The sequence below is a fragment of the Semicossyphus pulcher genome, unplaced genomic scaffold (assembly GCF_022749685.1).
Source record: "Semicossyphus pulcher isolate SPU_LCO1_2020_fin unplaced genomic scaffold, fSemPul1.0.p SCAF_22, whole genome shotgun sequence".
NCBI classification, from domain to species: Eukaryota; Metazoa; Chordata; class Actinopteri; order Labriformes; family Labridae; genus Semicossyphus; species Semicossyphus pulcher.
In genome coordinates, this window is record NW_027211696.1 from 21,007,557 (window position 1) to 21,026,222 (window position 18,666).

Below are 18,666 nucleotides of genomic sequence, written 5' to 3' on the forward strand. Positions count from 1 at the left end.
AAAATAATCATGCTCCTTTAATGTTAATATTAATACACTTGTACCAACCATGAATGTCAAGCAGCAGGAAATTGTGCAAAAACAGACAGATGTCTTCAAACAGGAGTTCAAAAAGTTTAATGGTTCAGTAAAAGGAGCTGAGTGGACCGAGTGTAACGTTGTACAGTACATGAGTGAATGTAAACTGCAGCTGAATGGAAATGTTTAAAAGAAACTGTTGTGTCCCAAACCACATGTGATCCCTCTGTTAGAGGTAAGATGTAAAGCAAAGACTGATGAGGTCAGCAGGTCAAGTAACAGAACGAGTCGAAGACCAATCAGACGAGAGCTCACTACCTAAGACCAGGAAGTAGACTGAACCAATAGGACATAAATAAACTTCCTGGAGAGTGAAGAATGAAGTTGTCTCTGTCTGAAGGTGAGAGGAATATTTCAGAGAGCTAACACTGCGCAGACACACAGCTGAGTCATCTAGAATAACAGCTTGGTAGGAGTTAGTGGGGGAGCTCATGGGGCACCAGTTTGTAGTGGGAACCACAGGACGGGCAGCGCTGGGCCTCGCCCTCATGAAGCCAGAACCAAACTACAGCCGTGTTGTCTTCTTCACCTGCAGAGACATAAAAGGCAGTTCAGAACATGACAGTGCCAACATGCTGAAGTTCAGCAGGTGTTACCATTAGGGTCCCTGACCCTAAACCCACAGCAGGATTACTTAAAACTGTGGTGGAAAGTTTTTGTTTTTAATCCTCTACAGAATGTTTTCATGAAGCTAAATATTTTATGCTGATTGTAAATTCATCTGCTGTGTGTTATTTTCACACCCTTTAAAGTTGAAGGTGTGACCAGGTGGTTAAAACCAAGTGGAGCTATTTGACAGGTGACTTACAGACACATCCCACAATCCTCTTGTTTGTGATGGAGGGGACGAGGTGGGGGTCGGCCTTGGAGCCGACGTACTCCTTTGGCTTCATCATGCTGTAGGGATCCTGGAGAGGCGCGAGTTAGAGATAGTTACTGAAGAATCTATGAAACTCATTGAATAAAGTCAGACTTCATTCATTAAATAACACTGTAATCATTGATAGCAGCAGAGATGTGTTACCGCTCCCTCCTTCATGGCCTTCATGATGATCTTCTCCAGTCCAGTGGCCTGCTCCTCATCAGTGGGAATTCCTGTTGAGACCAAATAACGTTAGTTTTTCAATCAAACCTAAAATACTACCACACTTTAACTTGTTCATAATATCTGAATTATTTCCAAATTTTAGGGAAATTTCATGAGAAGAACTCCTTGTAATCATTATAAAGATACATTACATGAAAGAGCTATTTAAACTATAATGTGTTAAATTCATTAACAAGTCATTGATTATTGCAAACCTGTTCTAAATTTGATGACTGATTGCCTGTTGACAAAAATACATCTTATACTTTATAATTACACTTTTACATTAAGCTGATTGAAATGCTCTTAGCCGAGTTGTTCCTATTAAACATTGTCGTTATTTTACCTATAACCAGAAACAAATTATATAATGAACATAATAAACGTTGGACGGATTAGGAAGTTTAAAAATAAAGCATTAGTGATTATATTATCACCATTTCCACCATACCAGCACTGCAGCAGAGTACACTTGAACTTCATGTAAACTTCCGCTATCACCTTTCTTTTTTTAGCAGCTAGATCAATCACATGAACGTACAAATAACACATTCAAACACCACTAAAGGTGGTGCTCGTTTTAATAACAGAAAGAGTCCAAGTAAAATACATTAAAAATTATAGGCTCACTATCAACTCCCCTGTTTTCACAATGTGTGCCGAAATGATGACATTTTTTCCTGATTCTATTGTAGAAAAGTTGTTGTTGTAGGAGCTTTACAGTTTAAACAGTTCGTGACTTCTAAATAAAAGCGCAGATTTTTAAACTAACTTTGGCCTGATCTTCAGTGTTGAGAAGAACGTTATCACAGAGGCAGGAGGTCTTCCGCCGTCAGTATATTTATCTGTCCTTGCCATGAACAAACTCTTTTTTAAAGAGTTTTCCGCCTTTAAAAGACTTATATCTACTTGTTGGTTCCGTCCTCACCTCCTGCCGCCATCCCGCGGGTCAGAGCCAGGACCGGGGAGGCCCGGCAGGTTGTTGCGGCTCGCACAGCCGAGCGGAGAAGTAACCTTGCAGCCATTTCTTCTTGACAGTCGCTGGTCGCAGGTTTATGACGTCGAACATGTACCAGTTCGTCACCGCGTTTTGACGTAACAGCGTCCTTTATTTTTTGTTTTATTTAGTTTTTACATAATTTGATTGGAAACTGTTCGTACTCCTTATTCTTGTGGTTTAATATATATGATTTTGGGTTTATTTAAAGAATGTATGTTATCAATCATAGATATCGTTTATAATACTTCCATCTATATATAAATCATGGTCACATTTATCTATCAAAGTAAGTCTAAAAAAACCAAATTCCATGATGAATTCATTATAATAAAATGAATCATATATTTACTGATGTGCTGTTGAGGCAAATAGTCCACATTCACATACATGGCTAGACTTGACGAATGATACATTTATTTATTGTGATTTTTACAACATTCAGACAGACAACAAGGACAAATATTGGCAAAACTTTAATTTTACAAAGACAAAGAAGTTGATGTAACAGAAACATTTAGTTTCATATCTATTTCCTGTCTGTTAGATACCTTAGGGGATGTTTTTGTTTTCTAAAAGGAAACATAAGAATGGCGATGAAAGCTAGAGGAGCTCGACATAATTTGCGGGGAACATGCCGTAGTGTCCGTCTGGTCCGTAACCTCTCCACCAACCCTCGTCCACCATCTCTATCCCCGTTATGATGTCTTCAGGGTCAAAGGTTATCTCAGTGTCGTCCACTGTGGAGGAGATGTAATGGTGAAACATCAACATGTACAGAAACAACAGTGTTTGCGTGTGTGCGTGGGTACGTACCCGCCTGGTAGTCATACAGAGCTCTGGCCCGGATGTCTTGTACACTGGCTTCCACATTGTTCTCTTCAGCCTGATGTTTGAAACAACATTCAATAACGGTTAATTTTATCCTCATGAGCATCTTCACAGAGTCTCTCTCTTTTAGCTCAGTTTTTGGTCTCCACCACCTCCTGACGCAAATATCTGTCTCTTCAGCCGCTAAATGGGCCACATTTTTAGTGTCCAATGTTCATTGCATTTTTACAGATCTTTCTCTTAAAATGACACTTTGAAAGCGTTGAGATTTATCCACTCTAGTTGTGGGCAGGACAAATAAACAACGAGCTGAGGAGAGTAAAATAAACATCAACAACAGCGAACTCACTGTGGGGTTGTTCAGGTAAACATCTTCATACAAGTCTTCCTCCGTCACAGCTGGTTGTGGTGCCTCATACAGATCCTCATGAGCTGGACTTTCTGCTGTAGATAACACGCAGAAAAAAGCAAATCCAAGGATGCAGCAAATCCTCATAACCACGTTTTTTTTTATATTACCTCAAAAATGGTTTTTATAATGAATTATATTCTATAAAATGTAGAAGAACATCGTTATTATCGGATCACAGATGGCATCTTACCTGGAGGAGCTTCATCTGGTTCGTCATCAAAGTCGTCTGACCACTCCTCCTCCTCTGTGAAAGCAGCGTCTGTGTGGATCCCAAAGTCAAACACTGCGTCAGAACTCCCATAAAAACATGCTCTTCAGATCGCTCAAACAGAATGTCTGATTTTCTAGAATTTTAAACTTATCTTTACTCAAAGTGCATCATTACTAGCTCTCTTGTATTAATCTTGTATGTAAATTAAGAGTTGAACCAAGCCGTACTGCATGTTCCACTCAAGCCCAGCTGGTGGCAGTAAAGCATCTCTAAGCTGGTTGGCCAACTACCAATAAACAAAGGTGAAACCCGTTCCCTTCAAACCAACCAATCACCACACGTAGACCTGTTCTAATAAAGTGTCGAGTGATTACTGTCTCCACACCTTTGGGACGCAGCAATGCACACAACGTGCCTAAAATAAAAGAAGAAGAAGAAGCTGTAGACCTGTTAGGTCTATGAGAAAATGCTCCTCCTCCTCTCCTGGTTTACTCCCTCAGTAAACATGTTCCTAACGAGTTTATGGTCTCAGTCTCTAGTTTCAAGTCTTCTTCAACACAGCATGATGTTCTTTTAGTCACTGATGCTCCCATTGAGAGTCACACAGACCAGAGAGAGGGGAGTGTTTGAAAAACGTCTTGTGAATTGTTTGGTTACATTTTGTTTACATTTTTTACCATATTTGAAATTCACTGTTACTGTGATTTACAAATGTATCATGCAAACAAAGCTAGTACTAGCACCAGTTTCTCTAGCTCCACCTCTTCACTTCTGGCTCCAAAAAACAAGATGGCGGCAGCATAATGTCAAACTTTAGGCTTCCAAACAGCAGTCCACAAACCATCGGGTGAGATCAAGATGTCTACGTCCACTTTTCATGTACAGTTTGTGCTTTCCAACAGGCAGGCTCATACGTACATTCACATTAAAGTGATGGGTATGTAGTGGTGCATAGGTTGATTTTTGAAGCAGCATACACTTTGTCAACATTAGTTTCTTAGTGTTTGTAAACAGTCAACTTCTAAGATCTGTGAATCCTTTCAGGATCACAGAAGAACTGACTTTTATATTGAACTGACTAATCCTCACTAAACCAGCCGACCATCCCAAAGGGCTCACAGGAGAACAGGAGACTGTGTCGTGTGTCTGACCTGCAGATGGCACAGGTGAGCCTGTCGTCTCTGGCAGTGTCGGGGAGACAGCTGGGACAGGTGAGAGAGACAGCACAGGTGAGGCAGGTGCGACCGGAGACAGCGGGGCCATGGGAAGGACAGGGACCGCATGCGGTGCTGGTGGAGATCGCGGCCTCACCGGTGTTTCTCTCTCGAAGGATTTCTGAGCTAGAAACGGACTCTGCAGCTTCCCTGAGAGTGACAACATGAACATCATTAATCCCTTCATGTTCCATCCGGTCATGTTTGAGGCTGGACGTGTTTTTACCAGGTCGCGATGCTGCAGGAGACAGTCTGTTGCTGGCCTCAAAGCTCTGCTCCCTCTGCTTGAACACGTCTCTGGGATTAAACGACCTCTGAGAAATCAACGATTTAGCCTCCTGTAAAAAACCAACAGTTAAAGGGGTATTACAAAAATTTGATGTTGCACTTCTGTAAAGAAAAGGAGACGTGCAAGAGATAGACTGTAAAACCAAGGTCAAAATCAAAGCAGCAGAGGTCTGTTCCCCTTCTTTATGGACATTTTATCCTGGGTAGGTTTCAAGCTAAACAGAAGCCTACATTTCCCATAATGCAACAACATGGCTTCTTTCATTAGACTCTACCTGTCTCATAAACAACCACTTCTTTTAAACTCCAGGTGTTCATTTTGTGATGAAATCATCTGATTTTCAAAGGTACAAGAATCTAGACATAAAAAGCAGAAGGAGACTACGACTCCCAGGGTGCATTTTGGTAAGGAACATCCAATCACAGGGCCACAAACGGTGAGCTGTATCATCACAATTATTCTGTTGAATAAATCTCACTTTATTATCTTTATTAGATCAAAATAATCGACCCTCTTAATCTGGGAAGTTTAAGAATCTCTCACAGCAATGGCTGCTGTGGCTCATGGGTAATGTAGTATTTACAGCTAGCATCAAATGGACAAAGAAACTGTATTACTGTATATAATGTATTTTAAAAGGAAAACAGGGGCAGTAGAATAGTTTTTAGATCGTAAGAGTTTCAATCGTCTACATTCATTTAAAAATACTCCAAAGGGAAGCTAAATTACAGCCCTCAGAAATCATAAATTGTAAAATAGAATAAAATCTAAAGTCCTGGTTCATCAAATTACTTGAACTACTGAGTAAATGTACATATTTGCTTTCCATCACTGGTAAACAGAACAGCTGCTCCTCCTCACACTGTGTGACTGAATGTTAATGAAATGATGTTAAAATTATTGATTCTTTTATTACATTTGCTATTTTACATGTAGACTTACGTTAGCTTTCTGTACAGACGCAGCAGAGCTGATTCCTGTGTTCCTGCTTTCATTTTCCTGCTGGTTCTAAAACAGACACATGATGTTATCTGACAGTACACCGTCTAAAACAGGCAAATATCAATTTACTACAACTTGGGTCGTCATGAAATCTCCCCTCCTCCTCCTGAGCTGTGTCTGATGAACTCTCCTGCTGCTTCCAGCTCCTTGAGGCTGACCAGTGCCCAGTGTGATGAGCTGTGAGCTCGGATCAGTGCCAGGATTTCTCTGATGGACACCAACTACCGGCGTTCTGTCTCAGCTGTGGAGCGCCTGTCCATCTGTCTCCGCTGAGTGGCAGTTTCACTGTATCTAACAAGTCACACGTGGGCTGAGATCTGTCTCACTACAGCGCTATGAAGCCACAACAAACAGATGTTACTGAGATTTAATGACAATAAACAGGCTGAGAGGATGCTGAGAGAACTACATCAGGATGCAGGTTTGTAAACAGGCTGAAGTCAGGTTTTTTTTCAGGTCTGTCTGTAAGACAACAAGAAGACTACTGTTAAAATGACTGTTTTTTGAATGGAGTTTGGTTTGACAAAGTTGCATCTCTTTGCATCTTTGCATTTACTTTGTATTTAATTGTCCATCGAACATTTTGCTTAGCTTTTGGTCTGACTACAACTTAATACTCCCAGCAGGTCATTGGATCAACCTGTCCGATTGTGTTTCTTGCCAATGAGACCCAGGTTGTAATAAACCAGACGATTCAGCTCACCAGTCGCTGCTGCTCCCTCTCTCTTTCCTCCTCTTCTCTCTGCTTCTGATAGAGCCTGAAACACCATGAACACAAAGAGCACTGATGAGTGGTATCATTCTTCAGTTATGTGAGGTTTTTTCATGTGTTTGACTCACTTGTTCTGTTCGATCTGCTGAGCTCTCTCCTTCGCCTTCATCTCCCTCTCCTTCGCCTGCTTCTCGTCCATCTCCCTCCTCTCCCTCTCCATCGTTTGCCTCTCCAGCTCCGCCCGATGGTTCTCCTCCTGTCGACGAACTTCTTCATCCCTCTGAAGGACATGGACAAAACACATGGTTAGTTTTAAATCAAATAACACGACAGATACTCAGGTTATCAGATACTCGAGAATCAACAACCTGAGCTTTGGACCAGAAGTCGTCCTTATTGATCTGCTGGATTTCTTCCACAGCGTTGACCTTCCGATACACAGAACCCTGTTAGATCAGACAAAACAGGAATTATGCTCAAGCTTACACAAAGCTGGGCAAAACTTTCACACAGAAATTAGACGACTTATTACTTGGGTCGAGTTCAGTTAGTTTTACACTTCATTAAAGGACTTGTGAGAGAAACGTTTAAAAAAAAAACAAATCTTTGCAGAAGAAGCAGAAACATCTTGGTTTCAAGTTTTTGCGATGTGTCCTACATTTCCCATAATGCAACTCATTGCTGTCTTTTCATTAGACCCTCCCTACCTGCCAAGTTAACACCTTTCTTACTCCACACTTCCAGTTTGTAACAAATTGTTAAGTTTTATGTTTTTGTCTCCAAGCCCAAGAGATAACACAGGTGACATCACTATGATGTCATCGGGTTACTTTCTCCCACAGAGTTGAAGAAGACATTATATAACTACTTAACAGGCTAAGTGGGACAAGCTATAATAAGCGTGCGTCTCCTCACCACAGGTCCTCGGGGGGCGTCTCTGTATCCTTGTGTTTGTTTGTGGAAATTGAAGTTGGCTCCGGACGCTTTGGCCACTTTTGCCAGGATGCTCTCCGGTTCCACGTCTTCCTCTCCTCGGGCGTTTACGGTCACATGAGCTCCCTGTGGTCGCACACATCAAGAGGCATTACATTACATTTACAGGTTCCCAGACAGAACGGTGGTGAAGATAAAACTACAAAAATGCATTTGCTTTGAAACTGTTAATGGGGAAATTTCAGCTGCACTACTGTCTGCAACATAATCTTTAGGACCAAAATACTTCCGTTCTAGTTGTTTCCAGTGACAGGCTCAGATTGTTCTTCTAAGTGTGTGACAACATGACAGAAAGGATCCCTACAGAGATAGACCTTTTTGTTACAGAGGAAGATGATTGTTTTAACAACACACAGACGTTACATCGCTCTCTGCACACACACCAGACTCCATTCATAAAAACAGTATTTTACCTCACAGAATGGAGTTCCTGGTCCATCGGTGCCTCAACCGTTAAGATTCTTTGTGCAAATATGTATCAAACAAATATTGTGTTGCATCTGGCCTAACACAAAATAGTCACACAATAGCTCAAAGTATGGGCAGACCAGCAGCTCCTGTGTCCTGTGAGCTTAAATCAGTGTTTTTCTGAATGGAGTCTGGTGTGTGTGCAGAGAGCGATGTAACGTCTGTGTGTGGTTAAAACAATCATCTTCCTCTGTAACAAAAAGGTCTATCTCTGCAGGGATCCTTTCTGTCATGTTGTCACACACTTAGAAGAACAATCTGAGCCTGTCAGTGGAAACAACAAGAACCTTTAGTGGACGACCTTTGATTGAATGTTCTAAAACTTTCTGTACCTATCAGTCATTTAGACCCCAACATATGTGAAGAGGTTAACATTCACACAGCAGTGTTTTAAATGAACAGTAAGAGAATATTTCAGAGTCACACTCACCTTCAGGAAGTTTGCCATCGAGCTCACATGGTTGGCACACAAGCCTTTTCTGGAGTCCTTCACACCTTCACCTGTCTGATGGGTGTGTACATATGAACACACATTAGACACACATTAACCCCACTGATCCAAGGATAACTGAATGTGTGTGTGTGTGTGTGTGTGTGTGTGTGTGTGTGTCTCACCCAGTTTATGAGGACATATTTGGGCAGACCAGAGTTGGGGTCCTGAACACGACAGAAAGCGTACATCACCTTCCCGCTGTTTAGCTCCTCCACCATCTCCTCTAACCCACCATCTACACACACACACACACACACACACACACACACACACACACACACACAAAGCTGAGAATACTGCAGCACTTTTACTGTGATATTTTATAATAAGTACATGAAGCTTACCTCCCTTCTCTGCCAGGCGAATATCATTACTGTTCCCTTCATAGGTAAACAGCGCCCTGAAAACACACAAAGGTGTAAACACAGGAATAACTGAGTATTAGGAGAGCACCGAGATGACAACAAGGAAGTTAAAATCTTTAAATGTCTCATAGTGTTATTGTCTCTAAGTAAAAATCTGCTCACCAGTTTGTATCCGACTTGCCGTCCACCACCTCTTTATAAGCGGCCATGAGTGCGGCACCATTCTTACTCAGATTCACAGCCATGTTAGTCCAGGTTTCTTCCTTCAAGGCCTGTAATCAAACGCACACCGAGCTCAACAGAGCCTCAGCCTCAACAGAGCCTCAGGAGAGCTTCCCAGAAAATCCACGACACAAATGAGTAAAGATGTGATGTTATAAATCCTTTTTTTGTTGTTGAAGCTCCTCAGCAACGCAGCAGAGCGACTGAGACTCTGATTTATTGAGATTTCCAGGGCTGCACTCTGATGTGTCGAACCAGTCGGGGGAGAAGAACCACATTCTTACAGAGGTTACTCACCGCTCACTTACACTCATCCTTTCATTAGCAGGACAATAATGTGTCTGGATTAGAAAGTATCCATGTATTCATCTTATTCCTGGGTGTGTTCTCCTCAATACGGCCCTCACTCAGAAACGAACAAAACCAGGATACAATAAGGATATCAAATGTGTTTGTGTATGTGTCTGTGTGTGTGTCTGAGAGAGAGAGCGAGAGAGAGAGAGAGAGAGAGAGTGAGAGAGAGAGAGAGAGAGAGAGAGAGAGAGAGAGAGAGAGAGAGAGAGAGTGACCTGGAAGACATAAAACAGGGTGTGATTTATTTGCGATTGTTTGGCATAGAGACAGAAGACTGCAACCGGTCTTCATGCTAAGCTAAGCTACTCAACTGCTAGCCCCAAACATCCAGATCTAAGAAGTAAAGCAAACTCAGAAGTATCATAGACCTGCATTGTTTCTACTGTCCAGCAGAGTCTGTGTCTCTCACACATGAACATGAACTCAGTTTTCGTAGTTAATTGTGAAGAGAGCTGAACAAGTCAAGTAATCTTTGACTGACGATGTCATCATGTTCAGTCCCTTTGTTATCTCCGTATCCAGGAGTATCGACGATGGTCAGAGAGTAGGGCAGAGTTTTACCTTCAAAACCAAAGACCTCGTACACGACCACATCTGATGTCCGACTGTCACTCTGACTGTTCTTCTCCTCCTCCACGATCTCAAACCAGACATCGTCCTCCCACTTCACTCCCAGGGCGTAGTTGACCAGGGCGTTGATCAGAGTGGATTTTCCTGTTCCTGTTTCACCTACGAGTAAGATGGTTTTGTTTATCTTGCTCACATTTTTAGTACTGAGAGTCACTCTTGTTATATTTCCGATTTCCTCTTTCTTTGGAGTCAGCCTGTAGACAGCAGGAGATCCTGGACGGATCAGAACTTTGGAGGTGATGGAGTCAAATGAGGATGAGCTGTTCCTGTAAAAGTGAAGACATGAGCTCAAACACTACTGCACTTAAATTCAAATGAAATATAATCACTCCACCTGCTGGGGTCTTTTTATAAAAGCAGTAACATGTATGATGAAAGGTCAATTAGTTTGTGATTAAAGACAATCAGCCTCATCACAAATAATTGATGTTCCTGTCCTGGTGTTAAGTGAACTCCTAAAACTCATCTTAGATAACATTGAACTTCTGTGCATGTCAAAGTTAAAGGAACCACAGGAAGCTGGTTTCAATCCTCTCCATCAGATCTTATTTCTGCACATTAACAATACGTCCTCTATAAACACCAGTGATCATATCTTACAGAGCTCACGGTGCCATGCTTCCTCTCTAGAACATTGTGTTGCAGAGTGCAGGCCTGCTTGTGGTACTTAGAGACCCCAGAACTCGTCTGGGAGATGAACCCTTCAATAATCCGGCTCCTCTCCTGTGATTCATCAGTTTGGCTCCGGGAGGCAGACACCCTCTCTACTATACAGAGAAGGATTCAAACTTTCCTTTTTAATACAGCTTATAGTTGGGGCCTGACGGGGTGATGTTTCATATAACTCACCTGTTTAAAGTAAATTATTAAAGCATGATTGATATTATTAGAAGGAGTCTTGTAAAGCAAAGCACATTTCACAGTAAGCTCTCATTACTCACTCTGCCATGGTAACGGCTTCACAGGAGCTGGAGGATGGAGCAGCTGATCAGTTCTCTGAATGACAAAAAAAACATGTCAGGACCTCCACCTGCTGCAGCCGTCATGTAGATGTTAGTATTTTATAAGACACAGTGTCATAACTGAAACCATAAAGAGTGATGAAAACTGCCCTTCAGCCGGAGCCCCCTCCTACATGTGTGTGTGTGTGTGTGTGTGTGTGTGGGGGGGGGGGTTAAATATTGAATCCTTCCTGTTCAACCCTTAGAGAAGCTACCACAAATTGTTACTTTTTTACACCTTTGTGATGAAAAATGGACACTGTCCACAAACGTCAATAAAAATATTATACATTCATTTTTTTAACCAACATCAGTCCTGATCATAAATAGCAAATATTCATTCATTTTTGGAAATTTAACCCTTTAAATGCCATATTGATTACATAAAATGACTGTTGTTTTTATGAAATTACTCTGAATATTACACTTCAGATTCTTCATCTTCTAATACCCTTCAATCTTACGTTTACCTTACCTTACAAAGAAAGCAAAAATGGAAAATCACTTTGAAAAACAACATTATGGAACAAAATTCAAAACATTCAATTTGCACAACTTAGAACTTAGAAACGGGAGGACGGGGGTGAATGTGCCGCGGATCACGACTCCTTCCTCCACTACCTGCTCTGCTTTAATCACCTGGTCTAAAAAGATGACTATGGCGCCGTTCATCCGGGAGGCCGACTTGACACTGTCGAAACCAACAGCCTCCCCGACAGCATAGCTGGCCTCCTCCACCGAGAAGCCCCCACCCGACAGCAGCTTCACACCGTGTCGGCGTGTGAGCTTCTCCAGCTCGGCATGGCTGCCGACAACCGGCATACTGCCTAGCTGCCGACACCCCTACCTGCAAACTCACCTGTCTTACCTAATCTCACCTGTTCTTTCACTAAAAAACACAAAAGAAACAACTAAACTATTAAACTGAGACTAACAATAACAATTAAACAAGAGAGAAAGATAGAAAATAATCAAAAACACACTCCAAACGCTCTCCGACCAACACGCTCACTCCCACCATGCGCTCAGAGAGAGAGAGAGAAAGTGAGAGAGAGAGAGAGAGAGACAGAGAGAAAGTGAGAGAGAGAGAGAGAGAGAAAGTGAGAGAGAGAGAGAGAGAGAAAGTGAGAGGGAGAGAGAAAGAGAGAGAGAGAGAGAAAGTGTGAGAGAGAGAGAGAGAGAGTGAGAGAAAGTGAGAGAGAGAGAGAGAGAGAGAGAGAGAGAGAGAGAGAGAAAGTGAGAGAGAGAGAGAGAAAGTGAGAGATTTTGACTTTTATAAGTAACATTTATTCTAATTAATCTTTTGAAACATTTACACAAATTCAGCCATTTTTTTTAAGAACCTGATGAACCCGTCAACAGATGAATAAATACACACTCAGATGTTCACATCAACTCAGGTGAGAAAATAAGCTGGTTCTGTTCTACAGAGCACAAGATGTTTCCATGAGCCCAGATCTGGATGAACTGATCCAGATCCTGCATCTCTCTGTAAAATCTAAAATCGATGGAGATTCGGGCTTTAACCATTTGGGAGAAAAGCAGACACAGATCAATATTTGTCAACTCGTCTATTTTTTTCTTCCTGCTCACATAAACGGCCATCTTTGCCTGTCCAATGAGAAAGTTTCAAAGCTGGCTCTTGTGCTTTGTAGTTTTCTTGTACTTAAAACCCAGAATAAAAACCTGTTTGTTAAAAAACTCTCCAAACTTTAAAACCAGTGAGTCCAGCAAAGAGAAAAGAGGCGACAGGCGACAACAGTCATTGTAACAGTGAAACACCGTCTCTGTTCCAGGACAGAAAGGACACGTGTCCCTCTCTGCCTGGTTGATCACACACAGGAAAGAGTTCACTGCTAAGATCCCGTGTAGCACTCTCCACTGAAGGTCTGCCACCTTCTTAGTCAGAGGAGCTTTGTACAGACTCCTCCACGCAGGTTTTCCATCACCTCTCAGGTTCAGGTGGCGTCTCCACGGCGTGTCCACACGCTGGTTCAGTTTGTCTTTGTGGAGACACCAGACCATCAGTTTGTAGAGAGGTTTGCCCCTCGCTTCCTCCAGGTTTAACCCCGGGCGCTGCTCTGAGTCCACACACAGACCGATCTCTGGGAAGGGGTCGTCACCGTGAGGAGTCACCAGACCCCGACTGTGATCCTCCAGCAGGAGACGCTCGTGTCCGGTGAGGCGGTGCCTCCAGTGCTCCAGGAGCCGGCAAATGGTCCTCACCGATCTGACCCCCAGAGCAGCCGCCAAAGCAGCCGCATCCTCCAGACCAGGCCCAGCAAGATTTATCACAGATCCCAGGGTGAGCAGGTCAGCTCTGATGAACACCTGAAACACTGCTGGACCAGCCCAGCAGGGGGCATCCAGGCGTCCGCCGTGCACCACCGGCTCCTTCAGCAACCAGTGAAGAGAGGCACTTTGGACCGGTCGCTCCTTCGCCAGCATTTTCCACACAGTGAAAACTCCTCGATAAAACAGTGGCAGACCCCGAAAGTTCACGCTTTTAAAATCCATTAAAAATAGAGGCATGTCCCGTTTAAAACCCCCGCACTGCTGCAGGACCAGGTGAGCCAGCGGCCTCCACACCAAGTCTCTGTGTCCGAACAATAGTCTCTGGACAAACTGCAACCGGAAAGCAGCTGCTCTGCTGGCCAGATGAATAAGTCCTTGTCCTCCTTCCTCTTTAGGGAGAAAGAGGACGGCCTGAGGAAGCCAGTGCAGCTTGTCCCAGAAAAAGTTCACGAGAACAGCTTGGACACGACAGAGTAAGTTAGAGGGGGGGTCAACGCAGGCCAGCCTGTGCCACAGAGAGGAGGACACCAGGTTGTTAATGACCAGCGTCCTCCCTCTGTAGGAGAAGCCCGGCAGGAGCCACCTCCACTTTTTCAGTCTCCCCTCCACCTTCTCTACAACGTTCTCCCAGTTTTTCATTAAAAACGACTCGTCACCTAAAAACACCCCCAGGTACTTCAACCCTCCCGTTTTCCAGGTGAGCCCCCCCGGCAGAGTTAAGTGGTCTGACAGTTTATTACCCACCATCAGGGCTTCACTTTTACCCCAGTTGACTTTTGCAGATGACATCTTGTTAAAAAAGTCCACATTCTGTTTTAAAATATCAATATCTGTCTGTTTGTTGGTTAAAACCATGATGTCATCTGCATAAGCCGTGACTTTAAAAGTGGAGGGACAGCCTGGGAAGGACACACCTGAGAGCTCTCTCCTGAGCTTGTGAAGCAGAGGCTCAATGGAGAGAGAATACAGCATGCCCGACAGCGAGCAGCCCTGCCTGACCCCCCTCTGGACATTAAAAGGTGCAGCCAGACCGCCATTGATTTTCAGTATACTCGCAATGTCACGGTACAGGACCTGTATCCTGGCTGTGAACCCTGGGCTGAACCCAAACGCACTGAGCGTGTGCCACAGGTACTGGTGTTCAACCCGGTCGAAAGCCTTTTCCTGGTCTATAGAAATCAGACCAGTATCCTCAGCCAACGAGCCAGAGACCTCCACAACATGCCGAATCAGAGTGACGTTGTCACTGATGAGCCTGCCGGGCACACAGTAGGTCTGGTCGATGTGGACCACCTCACTCATCACGTCTCTCAGCCTGGACGCCAAAGCCTTGGACAGTATCTTATAGTCCCCACAGAGCAGGGACACAGGCCTCCAGTTCTTCAGCTCCTGTAAGTCTCCCTTTTTAGGCAGCAGGGTTATGATCGCCCTCCTGCAGCTCAGCGGGAGCAGCCCAGTCCTTAAACTGGCCTGAATGACCTCTAACAGGTCTTCACCAATCACGGCCCAGAAGGATTTATAAAAGTCCACCGGGAGACCATCTATCCCCGGCGCTTTCCCATTCTGCAGGCTCATGGCAGCAGCGTACAGCTCATTCAGGGACAGTTCAGATTCTAGCAGTGTGTTGGACTCCTCCGTCACCTGAGGTAGACCATCATAAAAACGACCAGCCAGCTCTGCGTCCTCCACAAACTCCTTCTGAAACAGCTCCTTGTAGAAGGAGGTGGCGTAGCTCCTGATCGCAGAGCTGTCTGTCACTGTGGATCCACTCTCAGAGCGCAGAGAGTGGATGATCGTCCTCTGACCGTTTCTTTTCTCCAGGCTGAAGAAGAACTGGGAGGGGGCGTCCATCTGAGAGGAGCTCATGAACCTGGACCGAACCAGAGCCCCCTGTGCTGTGATGCCCAGCAGGTTGGCTAGAGCAGCCTTTTTAGCTTTCAGGGCCTCAACGTGCCCCTGATCTCCTGTAGAATCTACCAGACTCTGGAGCTCTACCACCTCAGTCTCCAGGTCACTCAGACAGCGGGCCATGTGCTTGGTGACGTTGCGAGTATACTGTTGACAAAACTGTCTGACCTGGACTTTTCCAAAGTCCCACCAGCGCTGCACTGAGGGAAAAGCAGCCTTGCTGTTTCTGTGCGTCTTCCATAAATAAGTAAAAGCCTCTCTAAAACAATGATCCTTTAAAAGCCCAGTGTTAAAATGCCAGTATGCACTGGTCACCTTCACATTCTGGATAAAAAAGGAGCAGTGAACGAGACAGTGATCAGTAAAACCCACAGGAGAGATAAGACAGGACTTAAAGATGCTAAAATGATGTTTAAAACAGTAAAAGCGATCGAGTCTGGCCAGAGACAGCAGATTATCTCTGCAGTGGCTCCAGCTGTACTGCCTGCTGTCTCTGTTCACACCTCTCCACACATCTTTTAACTCATACGCCTCCACCAGACGCCTGAGCCTGGCCGCTGAGGCTGGGTGAGGCTCCAGGTGATTCCTATCTAAAACTGCATTTTCAGTGCAATTAAAATCCCCCCCCAGGAATAAAAACTCGTCAGCACAACTGTTAAGAACATCACCTAAAACATGTAAAAAACCCATCCTCTCAGAAGCTAAAACCGGAGCATAAACATTCACTAAAACCAGCTTCACATTTTCATATTGCACTTTAACCTTTAGGATATGGCCACACATGATCTCCTCCACGTCCACAGCAGAGGGGGTGAACCTCTGCGAGAACAGCACAGCGACCCCCCCCCCCCGCTGTTAGACAACTTATGGCTGAGGATCACCTGCCCAGGCCACTCCTTCTTCCAGTCAGCCTCATTGTCACTGTCACTGTGAGTCTCCTGCACAAAGACTATGTCTAAGTGTTTAAAATCAATCAGTTTAAAAAGAGAGGCTCTCTTCACGTCACTTCTTGCTCCATTTATGTTTAAAGACCCAATTTTGATGTCAGCCATGGAGAGGAAGAGACTTAATGAACACACACACAGAGCCAGCACGAGGTGACAGATTCTGGGTTTAGTCATCATCTTCAGTCAGCTGGGCTTTGACTTTGGTCACCATTTTCTTGAGTCTGTACACCTCCTGCTCACTGAAAGCATCTTCTTCCTTTCTCAGACACACAACAGATTTAACAAACCCTCTGAGATCAGGGAAAAACTGATCTATTTTCACCCTCTGACCTTTAGTTTCCAGGAGAAACTTTTTAATTTTCTCCAGAGAGTAGCACACAATGGACTCCTCCTGTGAAGGAGTCCACTCACACTCCTCATCAGAAAGATCCTCCTGCACCTGTTTAGCCTTAGAGCTGCTCTGCTCCTTATCAAGGTTCTTTCTCTTATTACTTCTGTTCAACAGTTCATCCTCACACATGCGTTCATCTATCTGAACATCACTCACAGCGCTGCAGCTCTCGACATTTTCTTTACACTTTTCCTTTTCTGTCTGTTTGGTTTTTCCTGCTTCCACACTGCTCTGCACGATTTCTACATGTTTCACTGTCTTACCTTGATCCTGAGTCACATTCAGCTCTCCGTCCTCCATGTCCTCCGCTCCGTTCCGCACCTCCTCCGTAGTCCTAGACGAGCCGAGAAATCCCGACCCGACCGCGGTCCGAGCCGCACCGGACTCGTCCGGCTCAGCCGATGGCCCGGCCGACGGCTCAGCCGAAACGCCGCCCCTCGGCGGACCACTCTGAAACTGAACGTTAGGTTCAGGTCTTTGCTGCTATCTTTTAATAACATAAAAACCTGTCTACGGTGACAGACGACGTGCTTCAGCTGGGATGATTTGCAGCCCAGTAGAACCATCTTAATGGGAGACACGAGCTGCCCGTAACGTGATAGCTCTTTAGCTAAGTCATCGTTTCTGATGAACGGGGGGGCGTTAGAAATCATGACTTTTTTCGCCGGGTTTGATAACGGGAGGACGGGGGTGAATGTGTCGCGGATCACGACTCCTTCCTCCACTACCTGCTCTGCTTTAATCACCTGGTCTAAAAAGATGACTATGGCGCCGTTCATCCGGGAGGCCGACTTGACACTGTAGAAACCAACAGCCTCCCCGACAGCATAGCTGGCCTCCTCCACCGAGAAGCCCCCACCCGACAGCAGCTTCACACCGTGTCGGCGTGTGAGCTTCTCCAGCTCGGCATGGCTGCCGACAACCGGCATACTGCCTAGCTGCCGACACCCCTACCTGCAAACTCACCTGTCTTACCTACTCTCACCTGTTCTTTCACTAAAAAACACAAAAGAAACAACTAAACTATTAAACTGAGACTAACAATAACAATTAAACAAGAGAGAAAGATAGAAAATAATCAAAAACACACTCCAAACGCTCTCCGACCAACACGCTCACTCCCACCATGCGCTCAGAGAGAGAGAGAGAGAGGGAGAGACAGAGAGAGAGAGAGAGAGAAAGTGAGAGAGAGAGAGAGAGAGACAGAGAGAAAGTGAGAGAGAGAGAGAGAGAGAAAGTGAGAGAGAGAGAGAGAGAGAAAGTGAGAGGGAGAGAGAAAGAGAGAGAGAGAGAGAAAGTGTGAGAGAGAGAGAGAGAGTAAGTGAGAGAGAGAGAAAATGAGAGAGAGAGAGAGAGAGAGAGAGAAAGTGAGAGGGAGAGAGAAAGTGAGAGGGAGAGAGAAAGTGAGAGGGAGAGAGAAAGAGAGAGAGAGAAAGTGAGAGAGAGAGAGAAAGAGAGAGAGAAAGTGAGAGAGAGAGAGAGTTGTGTGTCTGATGTGTGTTCTCGTCGGCTCATATTCACCTCGTCACGTCACTTTCCGGATAAGCTAACAAAACTGTCATGTCAGATCCCAATTCATCCACAAGAGCACATTCACAAGATACACTCTGATGCACTCCAAACCTGCAGAGGGCGACCACACACAAAAGAGGTTGGTGGAACCCAAACTCTCTGCAAGTGCTCAGAGGGACCATATTCACCTGCGCACTCACTGGAAAAGCATGGCATGAAATGTTTGGATGTAGCTCAGTTAGCCCTTTCACCTG

At 44.5% G+C, this 18,666-nt stretch overlaps 2 protein-coding genes across 5 annotated transcripts; both read right to left on the minus strand.

Moving 5' to 3' along the window:
* Nucleotides 1-101: 101 nt before the first annotated feature.
* Nucleotides 102-2,203, minus strand: LOC138602018 (cytochrome c oxidase subunit 5B, mitochondrial-like). The gene is made up of 4 exons (XM_069673378.1): nt 2,094-2,203; nt 1,103-1,173; nt 887-986; nt 102-607 (listed from the first exon to the last, which is right to left on the minus strand). Exons 1-4 carry the CDS (start codon nt 2,188-2,190, stop codon nt 495-497), a joined length of 381 nt encoding a protein of 126 aa, XP_069529479.1. The 5' UTR covers nt 2,191-2,203; the 3' UTR covers nt 102-494.
* Nucleotides 2,204-2,581: 378 nt separating this feature from the next.
* Nucleotides 2,582-9,929, minus strand: LOC138602331 (drebrin-like protein B). 4 transcript variants are annotated; one of them, XM_069673802.1, is made up of 15 exons: nt 9,315-9,929; nt 9,132-9,187; nt 8,910-9,022; nt 8,725-8,799; nt 7,749-7,892; nt 7,202-7,279; nt 6,962-7,113; nt 6,825-6,879; nt 6,062-6,127; nt 5,057-5,168; nt 4,768-4,980; nt 3,596-3,649; nt 3,343-3,434; nt 2,979-3,048; nt 2,582-2,902 (listed from the first exon to the last, which is right to left on the minus strand). In XM_069673802.1, the coding sequence occupies exons 1-15, from the start codon at nt 9,395-9,397 to the stop codon at nt 2,766-2,768; spliced, it is 1,500 nt and encodes a 499-aa protein (XP_069529903.1). In that variant the 5' UTR covers nt 9,398-9,929; the 3' UTR covers nt 2,582-2,765. The 4 variants fall into 4 exon arrangements, with proteins under 4 accessions (XP_069529903.1, XP_069529901.1, XP_069529902.1 ...); XM_069673800.1 differs by having other exon boundaries at nt 3,596-3,664; XM_069673801.1 differs by having other exon boundaries at nt 3,343-3,437; nt 9,315-9,928.
* Nucleotides 9,930-18,666: the final 8,737 nt, after the last annotated feature.

Bases quoted from the DNA above. Each gene is read 5' to 3' on its own strand.
- LOC138602018 (XM_069673378.1), bottom strand. From the start codon at position 2,190: ATGGCTGCAAGGTTACTTCTCCGCTCGGCTGTGCGAGCCGCAACAACC. The intron at 987-1,102 runs GTAACACATCTC...GCGCCTCTCCAG, and splicing joins AGGCCATGAAGGAGGGAGCG to GATCCCTACAGCATGATGAA. The intron at 608-886 runs GTAAGTCACCTG...ATGTCTCTGCAG, and splicing joins GAGGATTGTGGGATGTGTCT to GTGAAGAAGACAACACGGCT.
- LOC138602331 (XM_069673799.1), bottom strand. From the start codon at position 9,397: ATGGCTGTGAATCTGAGTAAGAATGGTGCCGCACTCATGGCCGCTTAT. The intron at 6,880-6,961 runs GTGAGTCAAACA...ATGGTGTTTCAG, and splicing joins CAGCAGATCGAACAGAACAA to GCTCTATCAGAAGCAGAGAG. The intron at 4,981-5,056 runs GTAAAAACACGT...TGTCACTCTCAG, and splicing joins TCCTGCAGCATCGCGACCTG to GGAAGCTGCAGAGTCCGTTT.